General features: G+C 39.0%; 1 protein-coding gene across 3 annotated transcripts in view; it reads right to left on the bottom strand.

Moving 5' to 3' along the window:
* The window catches only part of ADAM23 (ADAM metallopeptidase domain 23), a 414,934-nt gene that overhangs the window by 100,073 nt on the left and 296,194 nt on the right, over positions 1 to 18,667 (bottom strand). For 2 of the 3 annotated variants that reach the window (XM_075317711.1, XM_075317713.1), the window contains exons 11-16: positions 11,533 to 11,699; positions 10,420 to 10,504; positions 5,544 to 5,640; positions 5,077 to 5,128; positions 2,913 to 3,012; positions 923 to 994 (exon numbers count right to left, since the gene is read on the bottom strand). In XM_075317711.1, coding sequence (XP_075173826.1) covers positions 923 to 994; positions 2,913 to 3,012; positions 5,077 to 5,128; positions 5,544 to 5,640; positions 10,420 to 10,504; positions 11,533 to 11,699 — 573 coding nt within the window. The remainder of the gene's footprint in view (positions 1 to 922; positions 995 to 2,912; positions 3,013 to 5,076; positions 5,129 to 5,543; positions 5,641 to 10,419; positions 10,505 to 11,532; positions 11,700 to 18,667) is intronic. The other variant, XM_075317712.1, reaches the window with a different exon arrangement.

Below are 18,667 nucleotides of genomic sequence, written 5' to 3'. Positions count from 1 at the left end.
CTTTTGGACGTCCCATGGTCCTGTGTCCCCCAATGAAACGATAGAGAAAGAAGGATTTTTGTGTACTCACCGTAAAATCTCTTTCTCTGAGTCTTCATTGGGGGACACAGCACCCACCCTGCTTGTGTTATTGGTTATATATATTACCTGTCGGTTGCATCAGTGGCCATTTCCCCAGGCCACTAGTCACACGATTACTGGTCATAGTTTTTATCTTGTTTTATCCAGGATTGTTTGATTCTCCTCCTACTGCTTGTGCACTAAACTGATTGAGCCCGTCTCCGGCTCAGGGGTTATACTGCTGGGGAGGAGCTAACTTTTTCTGTTTACTTAGTGTCAGCCTCCTAGTGACAGCAGCATAACCCATGGTCCTGTGTCCCCCAATGAAGACTCAGAGAAAGAGATTTTACGGTGAGTACACAAAAATCCTTCTTTTCGCTGCATAAAAATAACGTAATGTCTTGTTGTTTCAGCAAAGTAGAGATTTACAGAAATGCACACTGTGTTTCTTTTACACTACATAATCTGACCTGCGGTATTTGAAATTTACATGTAAATTTCTCTTGCTGAATTTTGTGTGAGGATTTTCCCCCTAACAACCTCACAAGCCCCAAGGGAGCAAAAGAAAACACTGCCAGAACGGCTCCGGCACAGTATAAACTTTTATATTTTACCGGAGCAAACGAGGAATGAGAAGGGGTTATCCTAAAGTAGTAGTGGACAAGCTGTCTAATATTAGGCCAAAAAAATTGTAACTACATTGTGAAAACGATTGTAAGACCATTTTAATATATAATTTAAATAATATTCACCATTTGCACACAAGTTTATCTTGTCTTTTTGCTCTTTGACATGATACTTAAACTAAACAGTGATGGGATGCAGCGATGTCTCTGAACTATCCATGTTGTAGATTACTTACTGTTCGGGAACCACAATCACACTCTTCACCTGGCTCCACGTAGCCATTGCCACACTCTGTTACTTCAAAAAGCTGAAAATAAAATTAAGAGCATTTTTTTAGTCATTTGAACTGTTCACAAACACTAACAATGTACCGCACCATAACCTAAAATATATCTGTTAAACCAACAGTAATATTTTCAGTCAGGAGATTAAAAAATAATAGATACTTATCAAATGATTCACTCATCAGCTCTGCGTTTAATTCAATTTTGTAAGCTGGGTTCACATATACCATTGTTTCCATCTGGCATTTAACAAAAATTCTGAGTGGAAACTGATGGAGGAATTAACAAGATTGTTCTCACTTGGCTAGTACATGACTCTTTTGTGGGCTCACCTGTGGAGATTGATTTTCTAGGTGAGCAGCATGGCAAAGGTAATCAAGATAAAGCAGAGCAAGGTGTGTAGCAACAATAACTGTATAGGAAAGTGATATGTTCCAGCAGAGAAGTAGTTAATATACTTGCGAGGGACTCGCGAGAGTCTGCCATGGTAAAGCCTCGCACGTGTGACTATGGGCACTGGATACACAGCACAGATACAGCCCAACAGCTGGGGCTGCAGCCGTGAGCTATATCTGTGCTGCCGATTGTTTTGTTTATCTTTTACCACCATTCTGACCCGCAGACACTTGCTCTGCTTTCCCTGCCCACCGGCCGTCCTGCCGCCTGTGATTGGTTGCAGTGAGGTGACACGCTGCCACTCACGGTGGGAGCGCGTGTAACTGCAACCAACTAGGCGTGTCGGTGGGCGGACAAAGTTGTGAATATTGAATTGTCGGCTACGGAAAGTAGAAGCGTGACCCGGAAGGAGTGTGCCGCCATGACACAGCCTGGGTGAGTATGCCGTGCTTGCTCCTACCCCCTTATCCCCTCCACAGACGTTTTTAATCTCCGGATTCTGGTGCCCATTGGCTTATATGGGCACTGGATTCCGGAGCGGATCTGACTTATTTTTAAATCTGTCAGTGATCCGCCGGTCCCGGATTTTCGGGCGTTCGATCAGCTCTAGTTATTTATTGTTATTCTGAAATGAATTGATATGCACTGCACTTTTTTCATCACATGATAATGTGCACAGGTTTTGGCAAGAAACTACCTCATATTATTGTTATTTATTCACATCCTGATATTTACTGATTAGTATAAATATAGTGCAGTTATTTATTTATTTATTTATAATACTATTCTACTATTTACTATTTATTACTAATGTTTGGATGTCGATGAATATAATGTATTGAGGAGGATATTTGATCAGTATGTCCAGAGAAATCTTGCTTTGTGCTGTTTTTCTCAAAAAAAAAATTTTCTTAGAAAAAATTCTCTTCAGACCTTCATATTTAATTTTGGTGTTGACATCGGTATCCCATGTGTGACTAATTTTTATTTGGGACCTCTTTGAGTAAACCTGTCCGCAACACTATATACAAAAACTTATATGTAGCACCTTGTGTTGATTCTATTATAATTTTAATATATATTGATAGAAGTTGTTTTTAAACGTTTGATGTTGTCACTTCACATTTTTGGCTGTTTATATACGGCTGATGTTTGGTACAAATATATACAGTATATATATGCATACTGTATAAAAATACACAGTACATATATATATATATATATATACACACACACATACACTGTATGTGTGTATATATATATATATATATATATATATATATATATATATATATATATATTTGATTTTTTTTAAACAAAATGCATTGAGGGAAAAGTTATATTTGAAAGGGAACAATCCTTTTTATTGTCTCTTTAAAAAACCTCTGATATGACTATTTCAGATTGGAGTTTCCATTTACATTGTGGAAATTCATGGGGAGGGATCTTTGACTTTTCTATATAAATGACAATGTTTGATCTCGAATGCTGAGAATACAACATATGGAAAAAATAAGCAACTGTACACTGAAAATCTTAATGTACCTTTGTTGGTCTATTAAAAAGACATAATCCTCCTCCACGGGAAAGGAATTCCTTAAACTCAGCAACACTGCACTTAGAAAATCTTCGAGAATGGTACACACTACAGGACAAAAGAAATTAATACCTTTGAAAAAATATCCTTATATATACTTACAAGTGCATCTCAATAAATTAGAATATCCTCAAAAAGTTAATTTATTTCAGTAATTCAATACAAAAAGGAAACACATATTATAGAGTCATTACACACAGAGTGATCTATTTGTATATATTTTATAGAGTCATTACACACAGAGTGATCTATTTCAAGTGTTTATTTCTGTTAATGTTGATGATTATGGCTTACAGCCAATGAAAACCCAAAAGTCATTATCTCAGAAATTAGAATATTATATAAGACCAACTGAAAAAATGATTTGAAACTCAGAAATGTTGGCGCCTACTGAAAAGTCTGTACAGTAAATGCACTCAATACTTGGTCGGGGTCCTTTTACATGAATTACTGCATCAGTGCGGCGTGGCATGGAGGTGATCAGCCTGTGGCACTGCTGAGGTGTTATGGAAGCCCAGGTTGCGTTGATAGCAGCCTTCAGCTCATCTGCATTGTTGGGTCTGGTGTCTCATCTTCCTCTTGACGATACCCCATAGATGCTCTATGGGGGTTAGGTCAGGTGAGTTTGCTGGCCAATCAAGCACAGTGATACTGTGGTTATTAAACCAAGTATTGGTACTTCTGGTAGTGTGGACAGGTGCCAAGTCCTGCTGGAAAATTAATTTTCAATCTCCAAAAAGCTTGTCTGCAGAGGGAAGCATGAAGTGCTCTAAAACGTCCTGGTAGACGGCTGCACTGACTTTGGTCTTGATAAAGTCCAGTGGGCTTACACCAGCAGATGCAACTTTCCATTAATATGCTTGGATATAGCACTCTGTGAACTGTTAGCTTCTTCAGCAATAACCTTTTGTGGCTTACCCTCCTTGTGGAGTGTGTCAATGACTGCCTTCTGGACATCTGTCAAGTCAGCAGTCTTCCCCATGATTGTGTAGCCTACTGAACCAGACTAAAGGACCACTTTAAACGCTTAGGAAGCCTTTGGAAGTGTTTTGTGGTAATTATTTTAATTTTCTGAGATAATGACTTATGTTGTTTCATTGGCTGTAATCCATAATCATCAACATTAACAGAAATAAACACTTGAAATAGATCACTCTGTGTGTAATGACTGTATATAATATATGTATTTCCTTTTTGTATTGAATTACTGAAATAAAGTAATATTTTGAGCATATTCTAATTTATTGAGATGCACTTGTGTATGTACAGTCTGGTGTATGTGTAGAGATATTAAAGTTTATAAAGTTAATAAGTAATAGTCAAAAAATTGCTCACTGCATAAAGCTATATTATACTGTATATGCATGTAAAGTAAATACGAATACAAAAGCACATATATAACCAGTTCCTGTCAATTAAAGGAGATATCCAGTACTTTTTTTCTTTTACAATGTGCCTAAGAACTCACAAGCAGGTAGTTGCTAACTACCTGTCTGTTCCGGAATCATTCTCTGCCGGGACAGAGCAGTCACTGACCGCTCCTTCCAGCGATTCATTCCATTCCGTTGATGACAAATTGACAGAGCAGCAGCTTCTTTTCCATTCTGCTCTGTTGACGGGGAGTGACTGACGACGTCATGCTGATTGACAGCTGCTCCCTGCTGCCTAACTGTGGGAATCCAGCTGTAAATCAGCATGATGATGGCAGAAGAAGAAGTGGAAAAAAATAAGCAATGACCGCTGCGTTCCAGGGTGGTCAGGTAGGTAGAATGTTCCAGTAGGTACAATGGGCAGGTACTTGTCTCTGTTAGCAACTACCTGACTGATAGTTTTTAGCACACAAAGGAAATGTATTTTTAAAGTTCTGGAAAACCCCTGTAACTAGGACCATAGATTAAAGTGACTCATTATATAATGAGAGTAACACGGAGAGTAACACGTATACAGTGGTGGGTTGACGAGCAGGGAATGACATGAGTGGGTATATCTATAGGTAAATCAGGTACAATACTTTCATCTTTTTCTATTTACAGCATTCAACAATAAAATATACAAAAACCTAGGCACTCTAAAATGCCGTATTATAGAAGATTTTTTCACAAGCATACATACCCAGTTTCCTCCATAATACATCCACCAAAGTTCTCTGTACAGTCACATTCTTCTAAAAGAATATCGATAGTAAGAGGCGGAAATGTATTGTAGTGAAAAAAGAAAACATCATCACTATATAACATTGGATAATATTAGCCCATTTCATTTATTCCCTTATTTCTTATATTAATAAAAGACATCTGAGCTGCTCTACAATCTATTATTATAACTAGCAATAATGTTTGGTTTTCTTGGAGGACATAGTATTGTAATAAATAACTAAGGTAAAATTACTAAAATGTTAATCTTTATAAAAGTTTACATTCTTAGATTACAAGAAAGATAACAAATCACATAGTTTATATACATTTACGTTATGTTAGAACCAGAAAGACAAATATATATAAGAGTAAGAACCACTGTGACGAAAAGTAAAGCCTCTCTATATGTACTTCTAGAGTTCTTGTCCTCCTTGTCATACTTACTTGGCTTCATCTTCCTGGAGGCTGGTTCCCACTGTATACCAAGGTTCTGAGCTAAACTCTGAGCCAGTTGCTGGGCCATGGCCATCAAAAACCCGTACTGTGGCATAAATGTATGACAATTAGTTTGTATCAATATAATGCAAAATTATTGTTTTCTATTGCAAATATATACTCTAGATAGATAGATAGATAGATAGATAATATACAGGTATTTAGTGCCTGATCTTTTTTTCATATGTGAAATGTGGCTTTGTTATATTGTACCTGAGCGTTTGTGACAAAATTGTGGGTGCAAAATTAGCAAAATAAAATACAGTGCAACGCAAATGAATATAGATTTAAAGAGCACCCGTCACCAGTTTGACCATGTTAAACTGCCCACATGGGGAAACAGTGATTAGATTTGTAATTTCTCTGTTGCAGTGATATCAGTTTGTAAAGTTGACATTATAATTTAAGTTACAATTGAACTGGGTGTGACCAGAGATTTGTCTTTGGTGGCGTGTACTTCTCCTGCATGAGGTTGATCAATCATAAGAAGCATTATTCAGAGGAGGAAAGAACACATCCTCTTCATTGATGTCTGCAGCTATTGTGTACTGTGTAGCGATACAGCATGGCTGGATTATGTATCATTAGAAACACTTCCAGTTGTTATGTCGCAGAGGGAGTGAAAGTTGGCAGCACTGTGAAATGAGCTATGTAAGGGTTGGCAATGATACAGAACTCAGATTAGCTGCATCTCTACACAGTAGCCACAGAGATCAGTGAGGAGAGAAGGGAGTGTTCTTTTCAACCCTGAATGACGATGCTTGCATATGGTTAGGAAAGAAGTCCATGCTTCCAGAAACAAATTTCTGGCAACACCCAGTTGAACTACAGTTAGGTCCAGAATATTTAGGTTACCAAATCTTTAGAATTTATGTAAAATGAAACAACTGAGATGCAACTGAAATGTAGATTTTCAGATTTAATTAAAGGTGTTGAACAAAAATATCCTGTCAAACGTTTAGAAAGTGCAACCATTTTTTCTACAAAGCCTGCCCATTTGTCACTGTCTTCTTCACATCATTTTAGTGCAGGTTAATCTTAGTTTCATCTGTCCAGAAAATGCTTTTCCAGAACTGGGTGGCTTTTTTAGATGTTTTTTGACAAAGTCTAATCTGGCATTTCTATTATAAGACTGATTAATGGTTTGTATCTTGTGGCGAACCCTCTGTATTTGTTCCCATAAAGTCTTCCCTTTATGGTATACTTAACTGGAAATCCTACTTCCTGGAGAGTGTTCTTCACTTGAGTAGATGTTGTGAAGGGGTTTTTGTTCACCATGGAAATTATCCATTTACCATTGTGGTATTCTGTGGACTTTCAAGCCTTTTTGAGTTTCTAAGCTCACCAGTGCACTCTACTTTTTGAACTATGTACCAAACTGTGGATTTGACCAATACTAACATTTCTGCTATCTCTCTGATGGATTTCTTTTTTTTCTTTGCCACACTTGGAATCAGTACCAGACCTTTTTTTCTGCTTAACTGATGATGCAGTAATGAGGAAATAGCCCATGCAGCCCATTGAAGAGTGCATGAGATAACTGTCTAATTACTTTTGGTCCCTTGAAAAAGAGGCAGCTACATATTAAAGAGCTGTAGTTTCTAAACCTTTACTCAAATTAGGATGCAAATACCCTAAATTAAAGCCAAAAGTCTGCACTTTAAGCTCATATAGATGATATAACTGTATCTTGAATATTTATTGGTAAATAGCTAAAATGTCTAAACTTGTATCAGTGCCAAAATATGTTTGGACCTAACTATAACAGCATAAATTATAGCCTAAACTTTATAAACACAATGGAGATGAGAAATTAAAAAAGTAAAAACGCTTTACTCGGTTCAGCAGCCACTATTCCATGATGTGGCCAGTTTGGTGAAAGGTCCTCTTTAACAAGACTCCGGCCATATGAGTGCTTATTTTTTCAGGGAGAGTAGATTTTTGCGTTTTAGGATTGCAGTACACATCACTTATAGATTCACTTTTATTATTGTTTTATAGTGATGGAATAGAAGAAAATATTGCAATTTGCTAATGATTTTAAGAAAAACTGTCAAACTCCTTAGATTTCATGTTCACTATAGACACTATTAAGTTATTAAGAATCCAGGATTGAAGACAGCTGATTCCCACTGTGGAAGAAGGATAGTATTATTGCTTGCTTTCACTGCTATTAGCATTGGCACAGTTCTTGTGCATGTGTCATCCACTAAACAAGCTAATACATCCTATTATAATTAAAGAGGACCTTTCACTGAACATTTTAAAATTTAATCTGTGCCCCTCAGTTCCACGTTATGCCCCTCCCCCCCTTCAAAAGAATGCAAATTTTCCTTTCAATCAACTGGGTGTATACCATAGGATTCTCTGTGGGCACTTGCCTGTTCTCTTCAGATGATGGCCGGACTCAAAGAGATGCTCTGTGGTACACCCCCAGATTGATGAGGAGAAAAGGTGTGCTTTTATCACCAGGGGACATAGTTTGGAATGGAGGGGCAAAAAAATAAAAACTATTCTAAAATTAGCGGAGCATATGTAACTGAAGGAGGTACTCAGTTTAATTTAAATAAAAACTGTAAAAACAGATAAAACATAACTTTATTGCATTTATGATATTTAGAACAAACTTGTCATTATCAAGAATTCTCCCTCTGTCATGGCTCCTGTATCTCTGTATTCATCCAATGATGTTGAGACCAGTAGATCTACAAGCTATTACCACCAGCATGGCAGAAACCGGCAAGACCCGTGTTTCACAAACTTGTTATGTCTTTATAACTCATTTACTTTTGAGAATATAATAAAAAACACAATTGGAAGTTAACTGTCTGGCAGTGCGGCTCTAAAAAATGTCTATTTTTTCATTAGGAGCAACTTTAACTTTCAAAAGGGCTCATAAGAGAAATAGGCCACATAGTTTGTGTGCAAATTAACCTGATTATGGCAATTACCCATATGTGGTTAGAAACTACATTTAAGCCACAGTGCAAAGCTCAGATACAGTCAGGGCCAGAAATATTTGGACAGTGACACAAGTTTTGTTATTTTAGCTGTTTACAAAAACATGTTCAGAAATACACTTATATATATAATATGGGCTGAAAGTGCACACTCCCAGCTGCAATATGAGAGTTTTCACATCCAAATCGGAGAAAGGGTTTAGGAATCATAGCTCTGTAATGCATATCCTCCTCTTTTTCAAGGGACCAAAAGTAATTGGACAAGGGACTCTAAGGGCTGCAATTAACTCTGAAGGCGTCTCCCTCGTTAACCTGTAATCAATGAAGTAGTTAAAAGGTCTGGGGTTGATTACAGGTGTGTGGTTTTGCATTTGGAAGCTGTTGCTGTGACCAGACAACATGCGGTCTATGGAACTCTCAATTGAGGTGAAGCAGAACATCCTGAGGCTGAAAAAAAAGAAAAAATCCATCAGAGAGATAGCAGACATGCTTGGAGTAGCAAAATCAACAGTCGGGTACATTCTGAGAAAAAAGGAATTGACTGGTGAGCTTGGGAACTCAAAAAGGCCTGGGCGTCCACGGATGACAACAGTGGTGGATGATCGCCGCATACTTTCTTTGGTGAAGAAGAACCCGTTCACAACATCAACTGAAGTCCAGAACACTCTCAGTGAAGTAGGTGTATCTGTCTCTAAGTCAACAGTAAAGAGAAGACTCCATGAAAGTAAATACAAAGGGTTCACATCTAGATGCAAACCATTCATCAATTCCAAAAATAGACAGGCCAGAGTTAAATTTGCTGAAAAACACCTCATGAAGCCAGCTCAGTTCTGGAAAAGTATTCTATGGACAGATGAGACAAAGATCAACCTGTACCAGAATGATGGGAAGAAAAAAGTTTGGAGAAGAAAGGGAACGGCACATGATCCAAGGCACACCACATCCTCTGTAAAACATGGTGGAGGCAACGTGATGGCATGGGCATGCATGGCTTTCAATGGCACTGGGCCACTTGTGTTTATTGATGACATAACAGCAGACAAGAGTAGCCGGATGAATTCTGAAGTGTACCGGGATATACTTTCAGCCCAGATTCAGCCAAATGCCGCAAAGTTGATCGGACGGCGCTTCATAGTACAGATGGACAATGACCCCAAGCATACAGCCAAAGCTACCCAGGAGTTCATGAGTGCAAAAAAGTGGAACATTCTGCAATGGCCAAGTCAATCAACAGATCTTAACCCAATTGAGCATGCATTTCACTTGCTCAAATCCAGACTTAAGACGGAAAGACCCACAAACAAGCAAGACCTGAAGGCTGCGGCTGTAAAGGCCTGGCAAAGCATTAAGAAGGAGAAAACCCAGCGTTTGGTGATGTCCATGGGTTCCAGACTTCAGGCAGTGATTGCCTCCAAAGGATTCGCAACAAAATATTGAAAATAAAAATATTTTGTTTGGGTTTGGTTTATTTGTCCAATTACTTTTGACCTCCTAAAATGTGTAGTGTTTGTAAAGAAATGTGTGCAATTCCTACAATTTCTATCAGATATTTTTGTTCAAACCTTCAAATTAAACGTTACAATCTGCACTTGAATTCTGTTGTAGAGGTTTCATTTCAAATCCAATGTGGTGGCATGCAGAGCCCAACTCGCGAAAATTGTGTCACTGTCCAAATATTTCTGGACCTAACTGTAGATAGGAGCGCCATATTGGAGATTTTGCTAGAATGATTTGTGGGTGCCGGTATATATTTACCGATGGAGATCAGGAGGAGGTTAGCAGCCATGGTAAGACTGTCAAAAAGGGACCTAAAACTTGGTAAATATCAATTTTGAATAGTATGAAACTTGATTACTTTTTATTACCTCATTTACTCCCACACCTCTAGAGATGGAACAGACTCCTCCAAAGAAACTCATACTGCTTCTTTTATAATGGAAAGTTCCATTCCTTAATAAGGAATACAAATAAACACATTTTAAAAACGATAAGACAAGATAAGACATTGATCTTAATGATAACAGACAGCCTATTTAAGTAAAGTTCCACTTTAGAAACCACCTTAAGAACTCATGCACATAACCAATTTTCTTGTCCGAGTGCTATGCGTGGTATTCACGGATAGCACTCAGACCCATGTTGTTCTATGTGGCTGTGCACATGACCGATTTCTTCCTTGGACAGAAGGGTCCGAGGGCAAAACAAATCAGTAACATATCCAATTTTGATCCAAATGGACAATGCAATTCTATGGCTCCCTAGAAATCATTGGACTGCACTTGGAAAACATCAGAGTACAGTCCGATTTTCAAGGACTGACATAATGGAGAAGGTGGAGAAACTTTTTTTTTCCTATCCATCTCCAAGAAAAACTGATCCTACTCTGATCAAACTCTTGGAAGGAAGGGAAAATGGTTGTGTGAACTTAACCTAACGGTGAAAAATTAGACCAGATCTATCAGACAGAATGCACCAACGTGATAAATCTGTCGCATTTTATGACTGTCTAATCTAAGTCTGCATCTGGCCAACTGTAAAGCCAAAACCAGAAATGGATTCAAAGGAAATGTCAAATATTAAGTAGGATTCATACTTCTCCTTCCTGATGCCCCCCCTTTGGTTTTTGGCTTAAAAACTGCATCAAAAACCACAATGAAATTTAGAAAAAAAAAATGCTGTGATCAAAACCACTCAAAACATGGACAAAAAGAAATTGTATAATAGTCTTTCATCAGAAGTACACAGCTTTCACTGCCGTAGAGTTCAGAATATTCTGCCAGAACACTGACTCCACATACTGTATCTTCATGCATACTCGTTAGCAGAAGACTGACTGTCATTTATGGCACAGCTGTATTATGCAGATCTGCTATAAGGAATATAAAAGGTGTACAGGAGATATTCCACTTTCTTCTAGAAAATTTATCTGCGACTTTCACTTTTATGATTTTTAAAGAAAAAGATCATATGATACATACGTCAACAGGTGCACAGCATCGGCATGCTGTTTGATGTTATTCTGTCGATATTTGGAGAAGTCATGCAACATCTTCACTGGATCTGGACCAATTGTAATACGGTCCTTGTCCGTCCATGTCTCCACAGCGACTAAAACCACACGTGTATTCAGTTGTTCTTTATATATCTGTAAGTTTAAAGGGAAAATGTTAAGGGATAGAAGACATACAAGTGAAGTCACTATTCTGAAGAGCAGTTGCCTTAAAGGCTTACGATGTATATTTTTTGGATAGGAAACTGTGGAAAAACAAAAGCGCAATAGGGTCTTACCCCAAAAATGGAAGGGGGTAAAAAGGAGTATCACACTCACCTCTGATGGTTGTGCCAGTCACAACCACTATATAGGCATGTAAGAATCCGGGTCCAGGCAGCAGCCCCAAGGAAAGCTGATAACAGAGAGTGATAGAGGAAGGGTCTAATATCCGCGCCAAGGACTCAATGGATCCAAGAAGAGATTAATGTTTCTTTTAATATCATGCACAGGTCTACGCGTTTCAGGAGTTGCAGCTCCCTTCTTCAGGACAACAGGCAGAAAAACATCAAATCTCGGGACCTGTGCATGATATTAAAAGAAACATTAATCTCTTCTTGGATCCATTGAGTCCTTGGCACGGATATTAGATCCTTCCTCTATTACTCTCTGTTATCAATGTATATTTTTTAGGACAGGGTCACACGACCGTAGATTCTTTCTCTCATCCAAGAGAATCAGGTCAATTATGCAAATGATGCACTGATCAAACTACAATCAGAGTTTGATCCGAGTGTCAGCATAGTGTGACCCGATTCTCTCAGATAACAGAATTGAAGCACACTGTGTGGAGAAGATGGAGATCAAAAATTCTCTATCTTATCCATTCTGTGATTCCACAAAATCAGACTACATAGGTCATTCAAGTGCAAGCCGATGATTTGCATGCACTCATTGACTTGAATGGGTGAGTCTTGTCCGATTTACCCATCAAACTGCAGCATGGGAAAATTCGCAGTATGAGAAAAAAATATTAATCAGCACTGCACAACTGAATAAAATTGATGTAAGTGCTATCCAATAAAAAAAATATTTATACGCTTATGTGACCCTTGCTTAATACTGCAGCTTCTTGTTGATAGAGAATTAAGAGAACGATGTCACACATTTTCATTATATTTTAAGTATTTCAGAGAAATTATATTTGAAAGGATAATTGTGCTTTCAAGTAATTATTCAGAATAAGGTTTCCTACGTGATCATGAGGAATAAGGGTATTTCTGGCCATTTTGTGACTTATATCCTGCAAATTCTCCAGTTTTCCCTTATTGTCTAATTAGCAACCCACTGGTAGCTGGAGGAGATGAACTGCAGTGATTTCTCCCCAACACAGCACAGCACAGAGAGAGGAATACCTTCTTTTTAATTACTTTTTAGATGGAGGAGGAAAAATCATAGTTGTTCCTGCGCTGCTGGGAAATGATATGAAGAGACCAGAACAGATGCTGAAACCACCTCCATCCTGCATCCATCTGTTCTGGTCTCTTCATATGATTTCCACAGCAGAGCTGAGAGAACCTTTTTAAATATCCAATGGGACTATAGCTGGAGACAAGACTATGCAAGCTCCGCACCCACAATAGACTGGTCAATCATCTCTAGCAGCGCTGGAGAGGCCCAGGTACGTGCGGACATGGTTTAGTCTCCTCTTTGGCTATGGTCTCGTCAGATTTTTAAAGCAATTTTTTTCTGAAATGTTGCATTTCCAGCAGTCCTTTAGACCAAAGTGTAAGTCGAGCATATTCGATGCATTTTAAGGGAACCTGTCAAAGGATTTTGTAGTACAATACTAATGTTATTTTTAAATAGGGCTTAAGGAGTAATTTCAGAATAAGTAGCTTTTATAGCTCTCCCTCTTTCTGTTATCTTGTTGTAAGCTCCTTAGAATTCAGTGTGTGTAATAAATATTCAAGCAGATGCAAATACAAACTGCATATTCACTGCTCCCTTTTCCCACCTCTAAGTGCTGGCATTAGTGATTGTAAATCTAAACTGAATTTCCACTACTGCCCCCACCCAATCTCCCTCCCACCTCTAAGCAGTGATAGTGAATGCACTGAGAGGTGGGTGGGGACAGCAGCCAATATGTAAGTTGTATTTACATACACTTGACTAAAGTGCACAAAACACTGAATTTGACAGAGCTTACAGCAGGATAACAGGATAAGGTAGAGCTTTAAAACTTACTGATCCTGAAAGGTTTCCATAAGCCCTATTTAAAGATAACATTAGTATTTTACTACAACATCACCTGACAGATTCCCTTTAAGACAGTGCAACAGGGCCAAATTCATGGGGCTCAGAGCCCAATTCTCAGGATTGTGAAGGTTATTTTTCCAATAAAAACTTTAATCCTAAACAACTTTTTCAGATCTGAGTCTAAACTTGTGTTATTGATTTATCTGGTTTAAAATACTGTATCTTAACAGGAATGAAACATGCAGCATGTAAGGCACAAAGCCTAAGGATCTCAGTTGCTTTTATAGGATGTGTCAAGTTTCCATTTTCAAAATACTAAAATAATTAGACTGTTATAGGTTATACAGTCTTTCACATTCTTCCCTCCGAAGGACGGATCCTCTCATTTTGAAAAATCTTTCCCATTAACTGTGTATTATATATTTCTTGAACCTAGGCAAGCCCCCAACTTTTAAAACACTATCAAATTTTCTATAAAATATCTAACCCTCTACAAACATGTTTGACTTCATAAATGTGTGGATATAAACTGAGCAAGATAAGATGTTCTATCAAAGTGGAGGATGAAGCCACATATGAGTGTTATAAACACAGAAGCTTTCATTGATGGCCTTTGATAATGTCAATTGCACTTAATAGCCCTCATTGTAGATTACTTTGAATTACAAGTGTGCAATTCAGATATGAAAACACCTATTAAGCCTACAATTTGACTGTTACATGAGCCAGGAACAAGAACTACAATTACTTCTATTTCGCAATTTATGAAAATAACAGATGTTACGTCATAGCATTTAAAACAAAACACTACAAGAACTAACGGGACTGAATATGCTTTTGTGCCCATTTCATTCCACTTGCCTTAGGACTTTTTGTTGATGCATCACAGCTTTAAAGATCTATAATATAATTTACTGTTTTAGGCCTGAAACACACATCCATGAAAAAACACGCGCGTGTGTTACGTCCGTTTTTCGGGTCCGTGTCCCGTTTTTGTGTCCATTTTTATAGTCCGTGTGGCATCTGTGTGAACTGCGTATGCTAGCCGTGTGTGTGTGTGGAATGTCCGTATGTGCGTGTGAAACTTAACTGACGTGTGTGTGTGTGTTGTCCGTGTGAAATGTCCGTGTGTGATGTAAAATGTAGCTGCTACATGTCGGCTGACAGCAGACAGCGACGCGCGCTGAGAATGAACTCGGGTGAACTTCATCCGACTTCATTGTCATCCCGCAGCTCTGTGTGTCGCGTACTGATTAGCGGTCACCCGTGAAGGACTCACCGGTGACCGCTAATCCCCTGAGTGACTGAAGTGAGCAGCGCGATTAGTGCTGCCGTCACTCAGGTTACCCGCGGCCAGCTGGATCCTCCCCCCGTGACCACAACTCACCTGTGACTTCATCGCTGTCACTCGGGCGACTTGCTGTTACAGGTGGAGGATCCAGCGGTGGCCGCGAGTAACCTGAGTGGCAGCTCAGCTGATCGCGATACTCACCTCAGTTGCTGCGTGGAGCTGTCAGGAGCGGCAGTGTTCTTCTGCAGCTCTTGTCACCTTCATGTAGCAGAGCTGGAAGCGACGCGGGAACTCCATGGATTACGCCGGACATGGATGGGTATTTGGGGCATAATAAATTGGTGAACGCGGGGTTTTTGTAGTGTTTATTATTTCAAATAAAGGATTTTTTCACTGTGTGTGTTTATTTACTGTAACTTACAGATTAATCATTGGGGGTGTCTCATAGATGCCTGCAATGATTAATCTAGGACTTATTGGCAGCTATGGGCTGCCAATAACTCCTTATTACCCCGGAGTCCCAGAACTGTCGCATCTATTGTATGCAGCAATTCTGGGCGGCTGCTGGCTGATATTGTTAGGCTGGGGGGTTCCCCATAACGTGGAGCTCCCCATCCTGAGAATACCAGCCTTCAGTCATGTGACTTTACCCTGGCTGGTATCAAAATGTGGGGAACCGCACGTCGCTTTTTTTTAATTATTTATTTATTTTTTTAATGCACAGTATAGACCCGCCCACCGGCGGCTGTGATTGGTTGCAGTGAGACAGCTGTCACTCAGCGTGGGGGCGTGTCTCACTGCAACTAATCATAGGCGCCGGTGGGCGGGGAAAGCAGGGAATACGAGATTGAATAATGAGCGGCCGGCGTTTTCAAAATAGTAAAAGCCGTCGGAGTTTATTGAACAGCCGTGCAGCGCCGCGCCGGTGATCGAGGAACGGTGAGTATGAGAGAGGGAGGAGACTCACTGACAGACTGTGAGAGAGGGACAGAAAGACAGAGAGACCGACTGACAGACAGACAGAGAGACCGACTGACGGACTGAGGGAGATTGACCGACATAGACAGAAAAAGAAAGAATGACCGACATCGCTAGAAAAAAGCACAAAACGTACACGGAGCATACAGGGATGCATCCGTGTCACGTTATTGTGCGCACATACCCATTGACTTTCATGGGGTCCGTGTGTGCGTGTTCCGTGCTGAAAACGGACATGCTTCCGTGCAAAACGGAAACACATACGGATCACGGACACACAGACCTTATGGAATCACGCACGTGTGACCTCAATGATAGATTAACATTGGTGCATGTTTGGCCGTGTCTCCGGTACATACGGAAACGGGACAAACACGCACGTGTTTAATGGATGTGTGTTTCAGGCCTTATAGGAAGTATACTACAAGTTATGCTTTAGCAAGTGACAGTATGAAGACTGGACAAAGCATATTACGGATGCAACATTCTCAGATATTCTTCAAAGTCAAGTAAAATTATCAATCCCTGCAGTAATCGGTGACCTAGGTCTTGGCTTCCCTTGATAGGATGCAGATAGGTCATTCAGTGTAAACAGCTTTTCAGCAATAGTACCTGGAAGCGTCCAAAAAGATCTAACACAGATCATACATTTTTAAACAAACATCTGCCCCCAGTTGGCATTGGTCACGAAAAGGCACTAGAGATGGGCAAATAAATTTGGCTGACTAAATTCTTAAGTGTAAAGCCTTTATACTTGTAGTTTTGTCAAGTTGATTACCATGTTCCCATTTGCCTTGAACAAGTTTTTGTTAAATTAAACACATCACCCCCAGGCGATTTTCCATTTTTCCCTTTCATTTTTTCGCTCCCCTTCTTCTGAGAGCCATACCTTTTTTTTTTCTATCAATCTTCCCATATGAGGGCTTATTTTTTTGCAGGACGAATTGTACTTTTGAAAGAAACCATTAGTTTTACCATATAGTGTACTGGGTAATGCTAAACAAATTCCAAGTGCAGCGAAATTGCAAAAAAAGTGCAATTGCACAATTGTTTTTGGGGTCTTTTATTTACTGTGTTCAATATATAGTACAAGTCACCTGTTAGTATGATGCCTCACATCGGTATGAGTTTGTAGATACCAAACATGTATACTTTTACTTTTATCTAAGGGGTGAAAAAAAAAAATCAGACGTTTGTTCAAAAACAGAATTGCACTTTTGTCGCCTTTTTCTGAGACCCGTAGCATTTTCATTTTTCGGGATCTGGGGCTCAGTGATGGCTTATTTTTTGTCTTGAGCTGATGTTTTTAATCATTCTATTTTTGTGTAGATGTTATGTTTTGATCGCCTGTTGTTGTATTTTAAAAAAATTTGCAGCGACCAAAAAACGTAATTTTGGCCTTTGGAATTTTTTTCTCACCACATCGTGTACCAATCAGATTAATTGATTTTAAATTTTGATATATCAGGCATTTCCTGAAGTGGCAATACCAAATATCTGTATATTTTTTATTTTTTTAACTGTTTTATTTTCAATGGGGCGAAAGGGAGGTGATTTGAACTTTTAGGGTTTTTATTTTTTTTTAAACTTTTTTTTTTACATTTTTTATTTATTTTACTAGTTTCCCTAGAGAATTTTATCACTGCAGTGTCCGATCGCTTGTTCTTTTCTGCTGATCAGAGCAGCATCATTGCAGCGCTCCTGTGAGAGCCGGCACTCTATCAGCTCTCACAGGAAGTGAGTCACGGCAGCATCAGGGGTCATCAGCTGCTACCATGGCAACACATTGGCACCCCGTGATCGTGTCATGGGGCCGCCGATGGCGGCGGGGAATAGTGCAATCCCTGCTGCGGCCATTTAAATTGTGCTGTCAGTGTATAACAGCGCGATGTAAAAGGTTACCTGGTGCAGGCGGATCACCGATCACGTACCAGTATGTCCTTAGTTGTAAAGAGGTTAAAGGCATGCCACCCTTGATGAGTAATAATTCATGGAAGGCTTTTCTTGTTGGGTAGCTCAATGTCAGTATAAGCTTTGAATGGGACCTGGAATTCCTTCAATTTTACCCTAAAGACCAAATCGTGCATCATCTACTATAGGCACATGTATGTGTCCAGTACCCACATTGGTGCCATATTGGATGTATTTCTGAATACTGAAAAATAAGTACAATAAAATTTGAGATGCATTCTTCAGAAGAAAAAGATTTATGAGTAAACAAAATGTGTAATTTTTCAAACTTGTGTTGCATTAACTGCATAAAAAATTGTAGTATCAAACTTTTGAGCGCTTTCCTAAATACATTAGAGGATATAATTTTAAATAAACAAACACATTTATAGGGGTCGTATGTTGCTCTTAAATCACACAGACTATGCACATATGATTTTCTATTCAAAATAGAACCAAAGTTGTGTTCCAAAATTCAAATATTGCTTCCTCAGTTCTGAACCCTCCTGTTTGCCCAAACAGATCTTGTTGACTACACGTGGGTTATCATCACACTCATAAGAGAGTGAGTAGTAAATTGTGGGGTCCACTTTTTAGTGCTACTTCTTGTAAAAGTGAGAAAATTAGTGTTAAAGCACCAAATTGA

This window comes from Anomaloglossus baeobatrachus, chromosome 7 (genome assembly GCF_048569485.1).
Source record: "Anomaloglossus baeobatrachus isolate aAnoBae1 chromosome 7, aAnoBae1.hap1, whole genome shotgun sequence".
Lineage (NCBI taxonomy): Eukaryota > Metazoa > Chordata > Amphibia > Anura > Aromobatidae > Anomaloglossus > Anomaloglossus baeobatrachus.
This window is presented reverse-complemented; position numbering and strand designations above follow the sequence as displayed.